The 22,056-nt window shown below is 42.9% G+C and overlaps 2 protein-coding genes across 2 annotated transcripts; one reads left to right on the top strand and one right to left on the bottom strand.

Moving 5' to 3' along the window:
- The first annotated feature begins 6,102 nt into the window (after positions 1-6,102).
- On the top strand, positions 6,103-15,827 carry myo1ca (myosin Ic, paralog a). The gene is made up of 32 exons (XM_068744464.1): positions 6,103-6,419; positions 8,687-8,845; positions 8,928-9,043; positions 9,218-9,416; positions 9,602-9,682; positions 9,810-9,989; positions 10,090-10,188; positions 10,281-10,394; positions 10,481-10,552; positions 10,640-10,759; positions 10,843-10,925; positions 11,081-11,186; positions 11,270-11,350; positions 11,437-11,528; positions 11,632-11,726; positions 12,082-12,128; positions 12,244-12,324; positions 12,421-12,526; positions 12,634-12,751; positions 12,832-12,945; positions 13,073-13,149; positions 13,264-13,332; positions 13,648-13,732; positions 13,825-13,984; positions 14,083-14,166; positions 14,263-14,356; positions 14,468-14,523; positions 14,617-14,752; positions 15,128-15,198; positions 15,267-15,364; positions 15,466-15,565; positions 15,694-15,827. Exons 1-32 carry the CDS (start codon positions 6,402-6,404, stop codon positions 15,718-15,720), a joined length of 3,138 nt encoding a protein of 1,045 aa, XP_068600565.1. The 5' UTR covers positions 6,103-6,401; the 3' UTR covers positions 15,721-15,827.
- A 789-nt stretch (positions 15,828-16,616) lies between these two features.
- LOC137900289 (uncharacterized) lies at positions 16,617-20,157 on the bottom strand. Its single transcript, XM_068744353.1, is given in 6 exon segments — positions 16,617-16,821; positions 16,823-17,158; positions 17,334-17,435; positions 19,150-19,303; positions 19,948-19,999; positions 20,154-20,157. Coding segments are annotated over 6 exon segments (819 nt in total). The 3' UTR covers positions 16,617-16,650.
- Between the last annotated feature and the right edge of the window lie 1,899 nt (positions 20,158-22,056).

Genomic DNA, 22,056 nt, shown 5'->3' with positions numbered 1-22,056 from the left:
CAACAATGAGTCATGTTGGGAGCGGTGCTGAATGAATGAATGAATTTATTACTTAACTTGTGGGAGTTAGACACATGTATAGTCTTTGCTGATAAAACTCCACTTTCTTAATGGTTTGAACATCTCGTGTTACACATCCATCCTTTCAGCAGGGATCAGTGTCACCAATGCAATTCTGGATTGCCAGATCATAACATCAAAAATGACCAACCGCTGAATTTCACAATAAGCCTTATGTGACTCAATCTGGAGTCAAACATCAGGACAGACAGTCATAGTCCAATCCTGTCACATGGAGTGACCACGCATTAGGAACAAACCGCTCTGGCAGGCTCAAAAACCACCACGGGGGCAGTTTCCCCCCCCCCCCACACACACTATAGCTGAGATATGGGCCTGAGTGCCCAAAAATGAACAGACATGTTTTGCACAATTTGCTAAAAAGCATTTTCCAGCCATTTCCAATTGCACAACCGACTTATACTTACTTCGATAGGATTGTGTAAGTCTGCATGTTTTTCCAAAGGATTAACAGTGAACATGGTCTTCAAGGGTGCGCATGCAGGGGGGGGGGGCGGGCTGACCGCGCCAGGCCTGATGCTGCTGTTCAATAATGAAACTGCAGAGGAGAGACCTGGGACGAGCCATGCCTTCTCCACACGGGCAAGACAAGCTTTGCATGCGTTTACGCAGCTGGCAGCGCTGGACATCATCGCTGGGAAATAGCCCAGAAAAGACGCAGGGAGAATAAAGAGAAAGAAAGAAGGGTACATACCATCGCGTCCCCCCCCCCTGGTCTCCTCTCGCATCTGTCAGGCCGGCGCTTGCCGCAGCCTTTCGCCGCCTGATGTGAACACGCGTAAAACCGCAGAATACAAAACCAGCCGCCTCAATTTAAACACTGGACTGACAACGCTAGAACGTGTGCGATGCTTCGGTACACTGATTTACATTACCCGTGAACTGGATTCTCTCATTCAGCATCACAGCTTTCGCTGAAATTAACCACAAGAATAAATTATTAATATCCCCAAGTGATCAATATTCATCCGGATCTGTTCGTGCCAGGGCTTTCCCCCCCTCGTGAGACATTCAGCCGCCGCTGTTTCAGTCGCCTTCCTCTCCGTTCACCACGTTGCTTTTTCCTCCAATAATTATTCTGTCCATTGTTGTGCGCACATTACGCTGCGCCGGCCGCGCACACGAGACGACGGCGAGTTCGTTCCAATCGCGCGCGGCGCTTCGTCTGAAATTGTGCTTTTGGGCTGCAACAAAAAAATCTGCTCGTGTCCGAATCATTCCGTGGCGCAAGACTGCGCGTGTGAAAGTGGGATTTCAAGCAGCTTTTCCGATAATGGCGGCGGCGACCCTCCTCCTCCTCCCCCTCCTCCTCCCCGGACCTAGATCTCCTCTTCTTTTCTTTTGGAAAAAGGGAGCTGTGTGGAGAAACAGAAGCAGCGGAGAGAGGGACTCACCCAGCGGCGCCGTCACACAACTGCAGCAGGTCGGCCCTCCGCCGCCGCCTCAGCGCGCCCTAGCGCGCCGCGCCGCGCCGCGCACACCGGGCGCGTTACTCCAAAGTAATCCATTTCTGACAGGCACAAAGAACCGACTATATAATGCCGCGGGTGCGTTTCACGAGGAAATATGTGTGATGTCAGTTGTCTCTGAAATTCTCATTATTAATGTGATGAAATGCTTCATATGAAGCCCCGATTAAGCTGTATCAATGGAAGATGTGTAGATGAAGTTTAATGAAATAGAAGGAAAAATAAACTGTTTTTGAGTTATATCATAGAGTCACATATAAATATATCTCATTTTACAAGGTAAAAATGAGCTGAAAAATTCAATCTAACCAGTAAAAAGTCACAACTTTAACTGCATGTGTGTTTCAGATTCAGAATCCTTCAGTTGGATTTCATCCATCTGCGAAAGGTACGAACTTACTGTATGTCTCAACAATATATTTTCTTCTGACCTTCTGGAAACTATTTTTCGATTGTTTGAGCTCTGTCGGTCCTTTTTTAGTTTTATCTTATGGAAACTTTACAACTTTACTATTCTGACTGAATAGCTGGAGAAATGGCAAATTAAATGTAACCTTATGAGGTGGTTAGATCACCGTTTGTTGAGACCAAATAGACACACTTAGGTATAGGAGAATAAATAGAATGTTGGTTCCTGCTCAGCTCAAATACTTTGCATTTGGAATACTGCAATACTTTGAGTTTTGGTGCAAATTTGACGACAAACCAAATAGCAACCAAACATAAGGTTGCTGATATAATTGCTGCACGCCACTCTGGTGGCTTTTATCCATAGCAGCACCATCAAGTCACCCACTGTACGGCACACTAAGAGATTCATCTATAGCCACGCTACCATGCGATTTTCACAGATTTCTTGGAAGTGAATTTTGATCCACAACATATAGAAAGATGTTTGCATTGTCACCCTCCTCTAACCATCCATTTTCAACAGCATCATCAGCATCATGATTACATGATGGCGCTGCCGCCCCCTAGCGGACATGCCGAGTATAAACACTCTGTCTCAGGCGCTTCATGCAGAGACAGAGAAAATCGATAGCTTTTAGAACAAAAACAAAAAATGTAGAAATATATAACTTTTAATAATTACATTAAGTATTTTACAAGGAAATGCAAGCACGTTTAAAACCATCAAACCCATGTAATCTGTAATTATGAATCATCTTGTTAAACTGCGTGAAGTATAAACCGATGCATTTTGTTTTAGAACATTAGATTAAAGAAAAAAACCCCCACTTGGACAGTCTCAAAAGGATTTGTCTAAAAGTCACTCCATCGGCCAGGACATCTGTAGTTTATATTATTACCAGCAGGCGGCGCTCTAAACCTTCCCATTTTACAGAGCAGTGGATTTAACGATGAACTCATACTTGTTAATTAATGTTCCACGCAAAGGTCGTTAGATTAAAAACCACCATACTCATGTATATTATGTTTATTAATAACTTGATATAACAGATGTAAGATCGGCACCCATGATAGATATTTATTTTAATTCCTGCATCATAAAGCCCTACAGCTACGGAGTTGATGTGTATCTTTAACTTTTGAGTGCCAGCCATGCTCAGAACAGCCATCCTCCAGAGTACCAGCAGTTTTTGCTCATTTTTCTCTATATTTCAGGACTCACAGAATATTCTGAACTATGACTATGTGAACAACAAACCTATCAAATGAGAGATTAAAGTCTCGTCTCTCATCAGGAAAAAAAAGTGTGGCAATGGCATACAATGATTTAACTGATTTTTATTTTCAATGTTAAATGTTAAGATTTTTTTCCTGACCTCATTCTGGTTCAGATCCTGATTTTTTTTTTTAATCCAGATTGTACGGCTCTCAAAATTGGTAGGAAAGATGTCGATGTGACAGCAGAGGGAGACTGAGAGAATTGGAAGAAGAGTGAAGAAACAACTTTTTTCCACCCCGCCTGGATAATTCCTCGCTTATTCATTGTTACAACAAATTGGAAAACCTTAGCAGCTGGAAGTGCCCAGTGAGGAAACGGGAGTTGTATTATATCAGATAATCTAACACTGTATAAACTGGTGTGTCAATGACAGGAAGGGTATGTGAGGAATCTTTGGATTTCTTATGTAATATGTCAGAAGTCGAGAATAAATGTTTTTATTTCTTACACAATTTCTCTGGAGTTAACAGTTAATGTTTGAGTTTTAAATGTAATTATGTATAAGTCAAGTCATGCAGAGGGCTGTTTCTGGGAATAGGATATTATTAGATTTTCTCATTTTCAAATGTTTTTGGAAGGAAATTGTCTGAAGGGCTCATGCAACAAGGAGCTAAAGTTTAGGATGACACAGTTTACGGCTGAGCTATGCTATGCTCAGCCGTAAACTCATGAAGGAAGAACCCGCCAGGAAGCAGCTCGGAAGGAACTCCTTCGTACAGGAATTGCTAAACAAAGATAGGAACAGCTCAGCTGGAAAATAAAGCAGCAGATTTAAGCTCAGGTGGTAACAATGCACTAGTGGGAATTATTTCTGATTTTCTTTAGACCCTTTTTCATTTCATTAGAACCAAGTCTGTGTCAGATGCTGTTATGTGCGGCGGGTATAGAAACCAGATGTGGTAGGAGAGTATTCTTATGTTGTCCACATGCATGAGTCTTGGATGTCCTTCAAAGGTGAGCCCAAAAAGAAAAGAACAAAGGCTGCCGGTGATTTATCACCATTATAATCTCTCTTACACACCTGGGCATGGTTTTCCAGCTCATCAGTTCAAGTTGATTTTTTTTTTTTACCTGTCGTATCCTCTGGAGTTTCTGCAACAGCTGCCAAAACTGTGTAGTACATTTCAGAATTTGTTTTATGAATTAATTTACACAGTTGCTGTATTTTAAAGTAATTCCGGTCCTTCCCACTGATCTTTACCATACAAGGACGGAACGCGGTCTTGGGAACAGGTTTTTTTTTAAGGTGGTAATTACAAGAGTCACACAGAGATCCCTCTGCCAAGAAAGTCAAGGGGTGGATTTAGGATTTTTTGTTCACTATTTTGAAAAAAACAAATATTTTGATGTGTTGAGTATCCTGAAACTGGATGAAGGGATGGAAGAAAGCATCATAGTTTGGAACCAGATCTAGAAAAATATCTTGGATGTGCTATCAAACTAACGTGGCTTCAAATTCTCGGGGTAGTTTTGCTTGAACAAAGAGTCCTATTACTAGTGTCACACCTTCATGGGACATTATGTCATTGCTTCTATGACATAATGGGGGAAATGAGACGCCTTGGCGGAGGCTTGCAGTCTGTGAGTGCTCTCTGGTAGAATGAAGTTAGGTAGCTTGTACCAGCAGCCGCTGAAATCAGCGTCGCCCATCCCTGGTTAACAGTATCTGCATGAAAAGGGCTCCGTAGAGTAATCAACATGCTGCGCTCACACTTCTGCTGCTCGGATTTGATAGGGGAACACAATGATAGCAACCATTCTGCTGTTGCCAGCCTTGCTGTGCCGACTAAATGATCAACTATCACCTCATGAATGTGTGTTCTTTTTCATTTTTATGGTCTATACAAAGTAGGCCAGCATTATCGATCATTTATGGTGATGCTGGTGTGAATAGAGCGCATACGATTGAAAAGGAATGAGGTAAACATGACCTGCAAGGACTCCTTTCCATATAACTAAAGAGGCAGAGGCACGGTACTAAAATGAGGTTTTGAGTGACGCCGGTTGAAACCAGATTTATTACAAATATTTACAATCCATGTGTAAATCCTCTGCCCGGTTACCTCCACTGCGGACTGATAGGGAACGAGCAGCGTGAAGGTTTTTCCATCCTTGGTTGAAGAGCTGTTGAAACACACATGACTGGTAGCATCATTCAAATTCCTCAGTGCTGAATAATTTACAGCGCCGGCTCAGGGAACAGACAGGGGGAGAGAGAGTGTGAGGGTAAATGGGGCGATAGGAAAAAATGTGGGTCTGCCAACCAGAAGGGGGGCGATGATCTCTCACAGAGCCCTGCGGCCTGGTTGCCCTTCCTAAAAATGCCAAAAAGAGGACTGAACGAAAGCAAAGAGGAATCTAGTGGTGCGGGCCTCTTTTCACATGTGATCATTGTAGCTGCGCAGTGCTGATATGATGCAGGTGATTTCATCCACAGTGGGAGGCAGCCATCAGGAGACAGGCAGGCCTCCTGGTGAAATAACTCCTATCCCACGTGAAGCTGTCTCAGCTTGCGGAAGAAAAGGGAGGGTGCAAACTAAAAGGGAGGGAAGGAAAGAAAGAATGTACTGAGATCTCATCATGTGATATATGTGTGTGTGTGTGTGTGTGTGTGGTGGGGGGGGGGGTTCTCTCCTTTTTATAAAGCTGCTCAGTGATTACATGTTTGTAGTTTGGGGCTCTTAGTCATTTTTTCCAGCCCCTCTCTGTACTCTGTTTCTCCAGCTCTTTTTTTTCCTTTCATTATCCAACAGCTTACTTTCCCTTGACTTCTTTTTTTTTTTTTTTTTTATCCAATTGTGTGACGTGTGAGAGGAGTTCCTGCCCTTGTTTCATGCAGTAAAGCTTAAAGGGAAGGAGAAGGGCTCGCGGTGAGGCTCACATTTACTTGAAGATGAACTGAAGGTGCAAACCAGAGGGGTTTGAGTTCGTATGCTTTGTCCTCACAGGGGACGGAGACAAATTGGAGGAAAGGCAGAGAGCGTGTGGTAATGTGACTGACGTGGTGGAGCAAAGAAGAGGATACGTTATCTAATCCTGTCGCCTGAATGAAAGGTGGATGAAGAGTTGCAGTTAAGGAGTCGATCAGGAACGGGAGGGGGAGTGCCAGCCTGGGTGGAGGGACCACCAGTTCGGCCTTCTTCCAGAAACAACGGGACAGGATGAGGTACCAGGGCAGGGTAAGATCCTGACTGCCATGATGTCCGTTGTGTGTGTGTGTGTGTGTTATCTGCACAGCGAAGCATAAGATCCTTCAGTTCACAGTTTTCCCTCCTGCAGGAAAAGCAGCAAAGCAGTGCAATGAGTCACTTTCGTGCCTGTGTGTTAGGCAAAGTGCATTCTGGCTTTTTTTTTTTTTAAATAAACTTTACATCATTCAGTTCCAACAGGAACTTGGTACTTTTCCACCGTAGCCATTAGCAGCCCGTCAGCGGTGCCGAGGCAGCTGCGGTACCAGAGCAGCTCGCCTTGGGGTAGAGCGGTGTTGGCATACCTTATAAGGAAGACAATCCGAATGTAGTCGGTCCAACAGAGTCGGTCATGGGGCCTGGAGCCAAGTCCCACTGTTAACTTTAGCCCCTTCACTGGTTGCCGCTGCTGCTGCACCTACAAATCTATGGCTTTTTTCGGTAACACTCCCTGCTGCAACGACCCAACCTCAGGTCAGATGCAGGGATTACACTGTATGCTGGTTCTACCGTCACTCCTGAGCTGTACCCTGTAAAGTCTCGCCACAAAAAATGTGTTTACTCCATCACAGCAGAGGTTTGTAGTTCTTGGAAGAAAAGAAAAAACTACTCATGACTGCTGGGAAATAGCTTTCTGAAAACAATGTTTGCTCTGTTCATGGGCTTGTGATTTGTTCCTTGTGGCGTCTCGTGTATCAAAGCGCGTTTAATGCTGTCTTGAAAAAACCCCAAATCTGGACACGATTGTTATGGTAATGTGGATGTGGCGGACACTGGAGAGGTGGCTTCTTCTCAACAGATGTTTCAGCACAGCCACATCTGTGCATCTTAGAAATATGACAGTTGAGCATAAAAGGTATCGGGTCTGAAGAGGATGGAATGAAAGGCTCGCGCCAAGGGCAGAATCTGCAGCAGATCAGAGGCAGGTAGGTCTGGTCAGGATCAGCTGCTGTGAAAGAGGTGACTGATGAGCTTCATAATCATCTTTAACTTTGTGAAATCATCTCGTAGAATTAAAGAAAACTACATCAAGTAAATATTCTGGCTGTAACTGTACCTGCATTATAACATCTCTGACAGCCGGTCTAAGGATCACTTTAGATCTGCGTTTCTCCACTTTGGCAGTGGAAAGAAATGCACATTTCTTCGACACACACACACACACACACAAACACACACAAACATCCACATCCTAAAAGCAATGCACACCGACCTACACCCTCATAGAAACATTTACTGGCATCCACCGAACCCTTGCCCTAAGTCTGACCCCAACATTCCTAACATGCATCCTTTGGAAAATCTGAACCATGAACCACAAGCACTATCTGTAGGAAGCCCACCTGCTTGAGTGGGAGAACAATACTCTAAGGTGAAGCAGAGAGGGGGGAGCTGCAGTGGAAGTGTTCAGCGGCTTTCTTCTGCTCTCACTTCTTGGCTATCTTCCACCGTTGTCCTCTTGGTTTCTTTGGGTTTTTTTTAAAACGGATCTTCCTGCATTCAGCGTTCCCAGATAACGACCTTTCAACAGCTAAACGAGACCCCTGAGAGCGGTTGCATTCAACAAAAAACAGAAGTGGTGAGAAGTCTGGCCCCCTCGTTCCACTTTCGGCTTGCTTTTTTTTGTGAATGTGTAAGGAAACGCAGCAGGGCTTCTCTCATGAATGTATTTGTCATACTGAAGTGCAGCCGGATTGAGAGGGTTATAGTGAACTGATAACACATTGATCTGTACTTCTGGATGTTTATGGTCTGTAAGTATCAGCTGCTGATATTCTTGTCTCCTTGCTTGTGGATTTCTCTGCCTATAGGGCTGCGAGATGTCTTTAGGGTGTGTCTGCAGGTGAATTAGATCCCGTCTGCGCTGCGGTGTTTGCCATCACAGCGTGGTTGACATGCACACACACTTTGACAGTGGCATTGGTCAAATCTCGTGTGGTAAATTAGAGCTGTGTGTACTGTAAATACATGATAACTCACCCGCTCAGTATTGCTGCATGGTAGTGAAATCCACTTTGTCCGTTTATAGTTTAGAACGCTTAAATGTCTCTGTTGTTTAATCTCGGTTAGTCTTGTGATTGTTGTTTTGGGAATGTGTGCAACTTGGCAGTCCAAAAAATACGGCAGTGTCTAATAGACTTTGTGCACCCCCTGCTGGTCAGCGGTGTGTAATTACATTGAGACGATCATAAGCGTGGTCACTGGATTGTCATTGAACGGTGGATGATTCCGATCATCTTTTTTTCCTCTTTCTTCAGGAGGTGGATATCGAAGGACGAGTGCGGCTGGTGATGGAGAGCGCGCTGACGGCCCGGGATCGGGTCGGGGTGCAGGACTTTGTCTTGCTGGAAAACTACACCAGTGAGGCGGCCTTCATAGAGAACCTTCGGAGACGCTTCAGAGAGAATCTCGTCTATGTAATAAATCGCACTTCATATGTTTCGAAAACAATTCATTTGTTGTGGCGATAATAGAAAGTGTCCCAACGTTTGGCCTCAGACGTACATCGGATCGGTGCTGGTGTCGGTGAACCCTTACAAAGACCTGGAGATTTACTCCAAGCAGCAGATGGAACGCTACCGAGGGGTCAGCTTCTATGAGATAGCGCCTCACATGTGAGTCTCTCCTCCACCCTCCTTCACTGCCAACTGCTAATAATCACACGGCCTGTCGAGATTCCTGACTGAAGTTCTCACCGCTGCGTTCTCCTGTGTGCTGACTTTGTTCCTCCGCTGTGTTTCGGCTTGATCCGATTAGCTGTCGAAGATGCTGTTTGTGTTTTCCCTTAGCTATTCCCTGTCAGACAATGCTTACCGGGCCTTGCGGACCCGGAGGAAGGACCAATGTATTCTCATATCAGGCGAGAGCGGTGCAGGTAAAACAGAGGCCGCCAAGAAGATCCTCCTCTACTACACCGTCACCTGCCCCATTAATGACAACATGGCTGCCGTCGGGGGCCACCTCCTGCAGTCCAACCCGGTTCTGGAGGTATTGAATAGTTTACACTTCAAACTGAGCAGCCATTCTCAATTTCATCAAAGGATTTATCTGAGTAATCTGACATATCACTTTTACCTAAAACATTTTACTTTTTTTTTTTGTCCTTGATTTCTCCTTGTTCTTCTAATTTTCTATTTTCTTTACTTTTCTTTTCTTTTCTTTTCTTTGTGCAGGCATTTGGCAACGCAAAAACACTGAGGAACGACAACTCCAGCCGCTTTGGAAAATACATGGATGTCCAGTTTGACTTTAAGGTAAAGACAGCTTCATGGCTGTCTCCAGCTTTTTATCACTAATATAAGCCACGCATCCTCTAAAAAGCTAAACTTGCTTTTTTAACGGCCCCTATCTGCGTCCATCTGCTTCTGTAACGTCTCTTAGGGAGCACCAGTGGGTGCTCACATTCTGAACTACCTGCTGGAGAAATCCCGTGTCGTACACCAGAACCACGGGGAGAGGAACTTCCACATCTTCTATCAGCTTCTGGATGGAGGGGATGACAACCTGCTTAATGCGCTAGACCTGCAGAGAAGCCCCCAGAACTACCGGTATCTGGTCAAGGTGCGGGAGATGCAAATGTTTCAGATGCTACTCGTCTTCAGGATGAGGTCTACGTTATTATTGCATTATTGATGTCTAATATTCAGTTTTCTTTTTTCAGGGGAACTGTCCCAGACTCAGCTCTGTCAGTGACAAGAATAACTGGAAGGTTGTAATGAAGGCCTTATCTGTCATCGGCTTCACCGAGGAAGAAGTGCAGGTCAGGACTAATCCCAGCATTGAATGCGCACAATATTCACCTCCACTGAGGAGCTTGTGTTTTTAGCTGTTTTTAAACGTGTCTGACCTCAGACTCTGCTGAACATCATCGCCGGTGTTCTCCATCTGGGGAACGTGCAGTTTGGGGAAGGGGAGGAAGGAGAAACTTACGTCACCACTGAGAACCACATGAGCAATCTGGCAAAGGTCAGACCATTCCCCGTAGTGTTATTGGATGTTCAAATATGCACAAGAAGGCGCAGCTGAAAGCGGATGTGTTGCTCTTCTTGCAGCTGCTGGGAGTTGATGGCTTGGCCCTCAGAGAGGCGCTCACTCACAGGAAGCTCACGGCCAAAGCAGAGGAGGTGCCCTTGCTCCTTAAGTCTTCACTTGGTTTGCGTGCACCGCGCGCGGCTGTACGTCTGTGTCTTATTTGCATTTGTGTATTACAGATTATTAGTCCGTTAAATTTCGAGCAGGCGGAGGCCGCCCGTGACGCCTTGGCTAAGGCCGCGTATGGCCGCACCTTCACTTGGCTGGTGCGGAAAATCAACGAGTTGCTGGCTGCCAAGGTGCCGAAACACTAGACACCCTGTTTGTGGGCCTGCTTCATTGTTTCATTGTTAACATTATTTGTTGTTGCTATGTTCTGCAGGACATCCGCAACTACAACCGCAAGAGTTGCTGTGTTATCGGCCTTCTGGACGTCTATGGTTTTGAGGTCTTACAACACAACGGGTACATGCATCACGTTCATTTTGACTTTATTTCTGTCATGTCTCAAACAGTCTGTAAACCAAATGGTTTTGTTTTTATTAGTTGCCTCTAGCATTTACGCAGAACTTTAAACACATTTCTTGATCTCATTTTATTCTGATATTTTTCGCTGACAGTTTTGAGCAGTTCTGCATCAACTACTCAAACGAGAAGCTGCAGCAGCTCTTCACTGAGCTCAGTCTAAAGTCCGAGCAGGAGGAGTATGAGACGGAGGGAATTACAGTAAGTCATTTGTTGAAACAAGGTTATTTAATACATGTTTATTGATATTTTGAATCTCACATAACATTTCCCTGTCATTTCAGTGGGAGATGGTGAAGTGCTTCGACAACCAGATGATCTGTGACCTGATAGAGGAGAAGCCCAAAGGCATCATCTCCATTCTGGTGTGCACAGCAGCTCTTAGTATTCATGTTTGGATCTGCTGTCATCTCATCCTCCGTCGCTGGTAGGTAACGTCTGTTTTCTTCAGGATGAGGAGTGTCTGAGTCCCGGAGAGACTTGTGATGCCTCCTTTTTAGAGAAGTTGGAAGACACCCTGGCTGACCATCCCCATTTTGTCGCGTAAGCGTCACATTATTTCTATTATTTTATTATGAAGACGCTCTTCTAACCGCAGCTTCTTATTTCATGTGTTCGTGCGTACATCTGTTTGCGTGTCTTTCAGCCACAAGGCAGCAAATGGGAAAACGCGCAGGGTGATGAGCAGGGAGGAATTCAGGCTGCTGCATTACGCCGGGGAAGTTAACTACAACGTCAACGGTGAGAGGGAACATTTCACCTTTCGCTTCTAAGGGACGACGTTTATTCTAGGCTTCATCTCACAGCCCAATGTGTAGCATGTCTGCACAGACTTTTGTGCTATCGATAACTTCCTTCCTTTCCTTCGGAAAATGCGGATCAAGCAAATGTAACATGATTCAAGTTTTAAAACACTATCCCTGATCTTTGTTTTTGTCTGAAACAGACACATTGTATCTGCAATTATGTTTTTTCACAATGAAAACTAGAAGACCAATGACCCCACCATACTTAATTAACATTTGTATTTATTTATTTTAGCTCAGTACTCAGAATATTTAATGACAGTCTTAGTGTTTTTGATTGTTTTGTTCAGGATTCATCGACAGAAACAAAGAAATGCTGAACTGGAACCTCAAAGAGGTGAGGATAATGTACATTTTCAAAGTAAAGCCTCACCTGAACGTCTGAGTGGAGAAGAGGAAGAGGAGGAAGGCATGCTGTGTTGACATGCGGTTGTGTTTCGTTCTCCGGTCAGGTCATGAGCCAGTCAGACAACCAGATCCTGAGACACAGCTTCCACAGTGAAGAAGGGACACGCCCTAAATGCTCCGAGATGGTGAAATGAAATATCTTTCTTTCTTTTCCTCTTTGACAAACAGAGGCGCACAAATTCACGTAGAATTTCTTTCTTCTTTCTGTGCTTGTGCTTCAGGCTGCCACTCAGTTTAAAAATGACCTGATGAAACTTGTGGAGATCCTCAAGTCTAAAGAGCCATCCTATGTGCGTTGTATCAAACCGAATGATGCCAAGCAGCCAGGTACATTTTTTTTTACATTTTGAAATGCGGTTTATTGTTTTTAGACTAGTCATGTTTATCTACGGGTTGAATCAAAAAGGCGTCACTGTCACTGTGACTTCCTGCAGGACGGTTTGATGAAGTTCTGGTGAGACACCAGGTGAAGTGCTTCAGCCTGGTAGAAAACCTGAGGGTTCGGAGAGCTGGATTTGCCTACCGACGTTCTTTTGAAGCATTCCTGCAGAGGTGATTCTCATATCACGCGTTCATTCTGTTTACTCAATGTTCAGCCTTTTGTAATAATAATTATATGCAAATACTTTCAGGTATAAGCCCTTGTGTCCTGAAACGTGGCCTCACTGGCATGGCAGAGTGGAAGATGGCGTCTCAATACTGGTCAACCACTTGGGCTACAAACCAGAAGAGTACAAACTGGGAAGGTAATGAATAACTGGAAGGAGAGGGAGGACAGTGTGAGGAGAGTTTGCCCGGTGCAGCAAATTACCATACGGAGCTAATGAAGAAACCGAGGCAAACTAGTCACACTTATTTTCCTCTGTTCGGCAGGTCAAAAATCTTCATCCGTTCCCCCAAAACGCTCTTCATCACTGAGGATGCACTGGAGGCAAAAAGGCCTGGGATGGGTAGGTAACAGTGGAACGACAGGGAATCCGAAAATGACAAAGGACAAAGATCCCGGTTAAATGTCACCTTCGTAATCCGACACCAGATTTTATTGTTTCTTTGTTCTGCTCCAGCTTTGACCCTGCAAACATCATGGAGAGGCTACAGGGAGAGAGCCAAGTACCGACGCATCCGACACGCAGGTCAGATCATCGTTTTTTACTTCTTTGAATCTTAATTTCTGATTTCCTTTCCATGAATATAGTGAAACAAATTGCCCCTCACGGGGATAATAAAGTTTTCTAAAGTCTAAAGTCTAAAGGAATTTGTTATATGAACAGTATGCATGCACATGAAAACGCTTTTGAATGACCATCACAATGTCTTTTTTATTTCAATTTAAATACATTTCTTTTTTTTCTAACATTCTTAAAGCTGACTGGCCATCATGACGTGATGAAGGTTAGGGTTAGTGTTGGTGTCTGGTTGTTAATATGTGCAAGGACGTGTTTGTACAGTGATAGTGATCCAGTCTGCGTGGCGAGGAATGAAAGCTCGCAGGAGGGCCAAGAGGCGCCGACAGGCTGCTGCGTTAATACGCAGGTGCTCAATCCATCATTTATTTATTTTTACATGTTGAAACTATATTTTATGGTTGCATATTTCATCCTCCGTCTTCTGTCTTTTGCTCTCAGGTTCATTGAAGGCTTCATCTACCGTCATGAGGAATACTGTGCCGAGAATCAATATTTCCTTGATCACATTCGCTATTCCTTCCTGAAGAATCTGCGTAAAAACCTGCCAGAGACTGTTTTGGACAAAAGTTGGCCGACACCTCCTCCCTTACTTGCCGAGGTACAGAAAGCCTGTACACACACACAAACACACACACGCACACACCTGCAGCGTTATTAATGCAAAGTCCATGCTATTAATTCCATGATTCCCTGCAGGCCTCTGACCACCTGCGGAGGCTGCACATGACAAACATGGTCAGGAAGTACTGCAGGAGGGTTCAGCCAGAATGGAAAAAGCAGGTAGGCGGACAACAAACGGCGTGACCTTCAACGTAGGTGTGCAAGACGAGTCGGCTAACTTTTCATCCTGCATGATTTGCTTTTTCTTTGCTCTAGATGGCACAGAAAGTTGTAGCAAGTGAGCTCTTCAAGGATCAGAAAGACAGCTACCCTCAGAGCGTGGGGAGGCTGTTTTTGGACTCCAGGCTGGGTACATGTTGATGCATGCCTTCCTTATCTTTGCACATATTTAACACCATATAGAAAGCATTACCACAAAATGCATTACATTTACAGCGGCTATTCTACTTGCTTTATGTAGAACATGAGCAAATCAGTCTCAAAGTGACCCAGACCCTTGGAAATGACAAAGTGCAGGTGGGATGGATCCCTTGTTTTCCACGTGTTTATGGTAATAAAGTTGTTGTTAAATCCTTTGGCTACCTCACAGTGATGTCTTCTTCTTCTCAGTACGCCGTTCCAGTCATCAAGTACGACAGGAGGGGCTTCAAGCCTCGCCCACGGCAGTTGCTCCTCACCAACGCGTTTGCTGTGCTGGTTGAAGGGACAAAGATCAAACAGAGGATTGACTATGCAGCGCTGACGGGTAAAAACGGCCCTGATTCAGTCGCGTCCTTTGACAGCTGTAACAGGTTTTCCACTATGTTTGCTTTTCTTTTACCTTAAGCAGTCAGGATTTCTCAATCACTGAACCCTTTGTCAAAGAAAGGTTCTCTAAACTGAAGGGATGATAATCAGTCATGAAACCAAATCAGGGGACATTTTTTTTTGTCTGATAATTGACCATTTGTATAGTTAGGCCTGAGCGCCTATCTAGTTTTCTATTGTATTTTTTCCCTTTCATTTAATTTACTTAATGTATCTTTATAACTTCTGTATGTCCTGTCACTTTCCTATGATTATATTATTATGTCTATGTTCGTTTTGCGAGTCTAAAGGCAGTTTTCTCTCTCACAAGCAGGCATCTCCTTGAGCTCGCTGAGCGACGGGGTGGTTGTTCTGCACGTGCCCAGCGACGACGGCAAGCAGAAGGTCTGTCAACACAAAGCAGCCTCGACTACTTACGAGACGACCACTCTAAATGCAGCTGTCTCCCTCAGGGCGATGTCGTGCTGCACTGCAGCCACGTCATCGAGCTGGTAACAAAACTATCCTTGATGGCTACCAAAGTCAACTACGTCAACATCAGCCCGGGCAGGTGAGGCCTTGTGCGACTGTTTGTCCGTGGTGGTCGCTGTGACCCATCGGTGCTCATCGTTCCATCCCGCCTTTGTTTGTTTCATCCCGTGTGGCTTGCAGCATAAAGTTCGCCGTGGCTCGAGGCAAGCAGGGAATCATAGATTTCGTCAGGGGTTCAGAGTTGAAGGTTTCCAAGGGCAAGCGAGGACATCTGCTGGTGGTGAGTCAGAGGCTCCTCTGATGTCGAGAGGAGCCTGCAAGACTAGTTTTTTTCTTTCTTTTAAAAACACACACACACACACACATTTCAGCCACCTGACTTTTTTCCGATCTGATTTCACTCTACAGACTGCGCCACGGATCAACAGCACATGAAGAAACAGCAACCAGGCCAAACAGCAACCCTATTAGCTAAAGCAGGGGTGGGCAAACATTTTGACTCGCGGGCCACAATAGGTTCTAAAATTTGACAGAGGGGCCGGACCGAGAACAGATGGATGAAGTATTTGTGTGAGCTAGTATAAATGACACATGAAAGCTATTGCATTAAAGGATTTGGCCTTTTACAGGTAGCATTACAGGGATTAGGTCAAATGAATGAGGTTTAATTATAATACAATTTTATTTAATGATATAATTTGGACAAGTTTGGCGGGCCGGATTAAAAAGACCAACGGGCCGCATATGGCCCCCAGGCCTGGGTTTGCCCATGCCTGAGCTAAAGGATCGTCTTTCAAATTGTATCTTGTTATTTGGCAATACCACAAAAATTAAAGTCTCTTATTATTTCATTTACATTATCATCACGACAACAATGTCTTCAACTTTGCAGTAATTACTGCTACTTCTTTAAAAAGGTTTGAAAATATAGCACAGACTCGTCACTGTTCCAAATGCTTCATCCTTTTATTGTCAACCATACAAATAATACACAACTAATATATATATATATATATATATAATACATCAAATATAAATAAAATATATTTTAATGTAAACAATTTCTCTGTAATGTAAGAGAAATAAAATAAACTGATTTTAAATAATTTGCATGTTAATAAATAGATTGATAAATAGCAAATGCATCTTTGGAAAGTCCAGTAGATTGTGTGTGTGTGTGTGGGTGTCGGGGCGTGGTTGGAAAGTGTTTGTTCTTGCAGTTTACTGCTAATTTACACAATAGAAAGTTTGGAAAGTACCCAAGTAAGCCCAGGAATAAACAAAGTAAAAAACAAAGCTTATGCAAGCACTTCATGTAAAGTGTAGATAACTAACACTAACTAGTTAAGCACTGAGAGTCTTTTTTCAGTGCTGAGTCGTGTTCTTTGAAGCCAGCAGCAGGAAGTCTCTTGCCAGCTTGATGAGGTAAAGGTCTAGATCCCTCAGAATGATGTAACCTTCCACTCGTCTGTCCCAGACTGTTTTAGAGCTGGATTCCGGGTTTACGGGTTCCCGCACCGTAGGAGATGTGGGCTTCATCTGGGATCTCTGGATGTAGCTCATCTAAGGAAGGAAGGAAAACATTTTTTTTTTTACAAGACATTGATGACTCTTCTTTAAAGTGTTGGATGGCTAAGAGCCGGACAAGACATTTAGTAGATTTCCGCAAGAAGACTGTGCTTACCTGACTGTTGACTTGGCCCATCAGGTCCCTCAGGTCAAACTGAATGTGTTTGAAGCTCTGAGTTAAAGTATTATGCACCACCTGTCCTGTCGCCTGCTGCTTCTCCTTCTCCAGCTGCTTTCTCTTCCATTCCAGCATATTCCAGTAGGATTGCAAGTCCCAGAAAGCAGCGTGCAATCGTTCCCCGTCCTGAACGAACAACAACAGACGACTGCGAGTTACACAACGCCCCCCCTTTTTCTATGCCTGAAGTTCTAAAAGGGGAATTCCACACAAGTTTTTTCAATCTTTCAGAAATGACGGACATCTCATAATAAAGCATTGAGAAACGTGTATTGCAATGATCAAGGCAATAAATACTAACTGTCAGCATTAGCCAGCTGTAGAAATCTGTAGAGAGCAAAGGCAGGTTCTCGAGCTGCTGGCTTCTGTCCTCAAAGTCCTTACTTCCCAGCTGCTGCTCTTTCTAATGCATAGACAGAAAAAAAAAATCTAAACATTATCTTCAGTGAAAGCTAACAGCGGATATTTACAGAGCCATTTCAGTACCCACGTATAAGTTCTTCAGCTGCTGGACTCGGGTTCGAGTGGAAGTCGTGAGATGAAAGGAGTTATATTTCCTCCTCCCTCGGTATGGTGGTTTAAGAGAAGACTCCACGCAGCTCAATACACAGCAAAAGAGAGTGAGAAACCGCCACCAGACCGCCATCTGAAGGGGAGAAATGGTCAGCGATATGGTTTATATTCATCATCTATTGCTTTAAAACGCTGATTTGCTGCTTTCGGATGTAACGCCGGTCTGTCGGCAATGCTGTTTAAAGAATCAGGTGTTCAGGGACAGATTCACTTTTTTTGGGAAGTAATAAGCTCTCTATTTCCAGTAAGAGTATCTGAAAGGAAGTTCATAAATATTTGTTTAAAAAAAATCCCTCACACATCCTGACACACGGCATCCCCATGTGTTTTTTTTACCTTATGTAATCCAGTAAATACAACTCCGGGGAGCACGTGCATGAAAAAAAAAAGTGTCATGATTCCTCTAATCAGACTTTACAAAATGATGCAAGCACACCACATGCAGCAGCCACATCCCGGAGTTAAGTTTAGCTTTTCTTTCCGGGGAACAAAGTCCTGCTTGTCCTCTTTGGTCATTTTATTCCGTTGCATCATGCTTTGTTGGTGAAACTCAGACTTCTTAGTCAACATCTTTATGACAGAACCAAGGTGACGAGGCTGAGATGAAAGTGATTAAGCTTAATGCACTTGAACAGCAGAAAAGTTGTTTAAAGTAAAGCAATAATGAATGAAATATATAAATCATACAGACACATTACTAAGCATTAAGACGAAGTGTGACATGAGAATCCCATGTGTCAAATAGATAAGAAAACACACACTTCCACCTGCAAGCTGTGTTTTCTAAGAGGTTTTCACATGGTGGAATGGTAAGTGACTCCCAAAATCATATTATATTATAATATATCATCATGCATTATATTACATTATATTATATCATGTTATATTATAATATAATATAATATATTACATTATATTGTAATATATTATATTATATTTTATTAAAGTACATTATTATATTATTCACATTACATTATAATATAATATTATATAATATTATATAATAATATAATATTATATAATAATATAATATTATATAATAATATAATATATTAATTATATTATATTAAAGTACATTATTATATTATATTACACTATTATATTATAGTATATTATATTACATTATTATATTATAATATAATATATTATATTATATATATCTACACACACATGATATTTTAAAGATCGGCCTACCTTGAAGCAGCAGGAGTGAGATGCCATCATGGTTCATTGACACTGTTTATATATTTGCCATGTTCCTGCTTTCAGTTTCTAACAGAGCTAACAGGGTGTTTTCCCTCTGCCTCTCTCTCGGTATCTTGTGGTTAACATATGATTCATGTTTCAGAAGAGAAATGTTATTAAACAGTTCTTTCTTTCTTTCTTTCTTTCTTGATTTAATAAATTGATTTAATAAAGAAAGAAAAAGAAAAGAACGAAAACTTTATTGTCATTGAGATGTTTACCGCTACAAACACTGCAATGAGATTACAAGGGACCCCTCAAATCAATCATGCAGAGAGGGGCATAGGGTGAAGGCGCACCTGGACCAGTGCCTTGCTCAAGGGCACCTCAGCAGCACCCTGGAGGTAGACTGGTCCCTCTCCGGCCACCGGCACACACTCCACATTTTCACCTGGGCTGGGACTTGAACCGGTGAACTGGTGGCTCTCTCTTGGTCCCGACCAAAGGCCCCCACTGCCACCCCAAGTGATATATTATTGCTGAGTTTCACTGTAGTCTTATTAATGGTGAAAGCTCAGAAATTGAGTCAAACCAGCAGCTGGAACGGTTCTGACTTCATCTTTATTTGCATTTTAAGGGAATGTCTTCAGGGAATATTTTGTGAGTTTCATAATGAATAATGACTCAGCATCAGCCAAATCCATAAAAACAAAATAGCCAAACTCTCAATAACATTTCCCTAAAATCCTGACAGTCGTCAATAAAAACAGGAGAGTTGTGTAAATAAAGTCACTATTTAATCCCAGTTTACAGTTTTTTTTTTTTTTTTACTGTTTATTGGTAGTAGAAGTACCAGTAGCAGGCTTGGTGATAATCCACTGCATGTAATTTCCCTACAACATTTATAAATCCTTCGACTTTCAAAGGAATTACAACTTGGGTAATGAATTACATGTTACGTATCCTACACACAGACACACACACACACTTACACACACACCTACACGCGCACACACACACACACACACATACTGAAAAGGATTGTTAGATTGTGATGTCATGATGGGACCTTTTATGAAATTTCCTCAAAAATATTTACAATTCCAGATGAAATTCCTCCTCAGTAGCGACACTGCACAGATGCATTTCCAACGTACCTCTTTGCGACGCTGTCGTTTCTCCTTGGCATGCCACCGTTGGGTTTCTGCTCTGCAGCAAGAAAATCGAGAAGCCTTCTTTGTGCCGCGATTTTGCACAGCCATGATAACAGTCAGGTGTTCAGCAAGGTTCAAAGTTCACCCTGTCTGTAGCTAAGTGCTATAAATCATGTCACTTTTCTTTATTACATTCTCATTGCCATTACCCATTGCTGTTATAGTGCAACTTAGTTATCTCTCATTGTAATTTAGGGTTCAATGAAATTTCCAGAATAAATAAAGCTTAACTAAGAATTTCTCTTTTTTAATGACTTTGTTGCACAAAAATGACACTTCCACTACATAATGAATGCAGTAGGCCACTATGATGGTGCATGAAAACAATGACTTAAACAGAGTCATTGTGATCCACAGGTTGTTGTGATCAACAACCTGTGATCCACTTGTCTTGTTATAGTGTAGTCACTAGACTGGGTACTTAAGAATGAGGGCTTTCCTCATTTTCCTAACTCCACCCCCACACTAAAGGTTTCCTTCATAGAGTAATGTTAAATTTCCCTCATGACACATCATTTTCAGCCAGTTTTTGTCTCTTTCTTTGTGGTTTCAGACATAACTTTTAGTTTTGCTATGCAGTTCCTTCCCCTTTTGAGACTTCGTCAACAAACCACGTCTCACGCACTGAAGTCTAATCCTGTTATAAAGAGTATGATAAATTAATCATGCTATATCATGTTTCTGACTAAAGGGATACTACGCCTTTTTTGGGGGGGGGGGGGGGGGGGGGGTGTTATATGTATCTCCATAAGCGATCATCAAATATCTTCACATAATACACTTTTATCCAATATATTAAATTTGCGGACCGTGGAGAGTCAACTCAATTCAACTTCCTGTTTCATGTCGAGAAAGTCACGTCACAGCAAGAGTCTTGAGTTTTGCCGAAACTTCAGATGATTTCTCCTCAGCGTGGCTTGAGATTTCATCATCCACATTTGAAATCGATTGAATTTGCTCTCAGGAAAGAACTTTGCTGCAGCGCAGGATCTCTAAACGTCATCACGATTACAAATAATTTTTGCAATGACAGACCCTGATTACTTAAATAACATGTTTTCATTTTAAAACACCAACTATATACAGATGGTGGTAAAAACCGACAGGGATGAACACATGCACGATAAACAATTGCCACTTCTCACCTGAGGGAGCTGAGTTGTTCTCTTAAAAGCAATGCCACAACACGGACATGTTCATGTGTGGAAGAACACAGGACAGCTGCACAAAGTGTGGTTGGAACAACAACACATTTCTGGCCTGACTTGTGGAGATGACCTGGTATAAACAAACCAGGCTTTCTATTTAGTTTGGATCACTTTAATAAACGAGAGGAGGAGAAGAGGGTTCCAGGAGGCCAGCCTGGAGGCCAAAGCCTTTCTGCCTGGTGTTCAGCTTCATAATGGGTTTGTTCACCGTTAGATCATCAGATGTTACATGACTATTGTCTCCATTATGTGTGTCTCTTGTGTGTTTGAAAATCAAAAATCATATATCTAACATTCAGCCACCTCAGTCCGCTGCTGCTGTAGTTTAGATCCTTTTGGTTTTTAGCTCCATACATACAAGGAATCCATTCTAGTTTTAATGTAAATGAAAATGAAAAGCAATCAATACTTTGTCTGGATTAAAGCGAGATGGGAGCAAACAGACTGCATCCCTACCTGGAAAATTACCTGCCCCCCCCAAACAAAACTACAGGTCCGTAGAGTTTTTAGTTAGCTCCTTATATTTCATTGTCTAGCGGTGCCTGTCCATTAATGATTGTCCCCAATATCTCACACCTGACCTCCTTTTGCGGAGGTAAACTCAAAGACATCTGAGGATAGTTGCATGAACCCAAAGACATAGGGGTCGCTACCCACTGGGAAGGGCCTTTTATTTGTTTCGACAGCTTGACGTTTGAAGTCCAGCCTCCTGGGTCTTTTCATGCAACGCTGGGTAACTCAAATAGTTCCTTTCCCCTATAAAAGCAGCGTTCACTTCGCTGAATGCTTTGGGCTAATTTTGACATCTCTGACTTTATATCGTGACTCTCTTTGGAGCTGGAAA

This window comes from Brachionichthys hirsutus, chromosome 10 (assembly GCF_040956055.1).
Source record: "Brachionichthys hirsutus isolate HB-005 chromosome 10, CSIRO-AGI_Bhir_v1, whole genome shotgun sequence".
Classification (NCBI taxonomy): Eukaryota; Metazoa; Chordata; class Actinopteri; order Lophiiformes; family Brachionichthyidae; genus Brachionichthys; species Brachionichthys hirsutus.
This window is presented reverse-complemented; position numbering and strand designations above follow the sequence as displayed.

Bases quoted from the DNA above. Each gene is read 5' to 3' on its own strand.
- myo1ca (XM_068744464.1), top strand. The intron at 9,683-9,809 runs GTAAAGACAGCT...AACGTCTCTTAG, and splicing joins ATGTCCAGTTTGACTTTAAG to GGAGCACCAGTGGGTGCTCA. The intron at 12,325-12,420 runs GTGAAATGAAAT...CTTGTGCTTCAG, and splicing joins GCCCTAAATGCTCCGAGATG to GCTGCCACTCAGTTTAAAAA.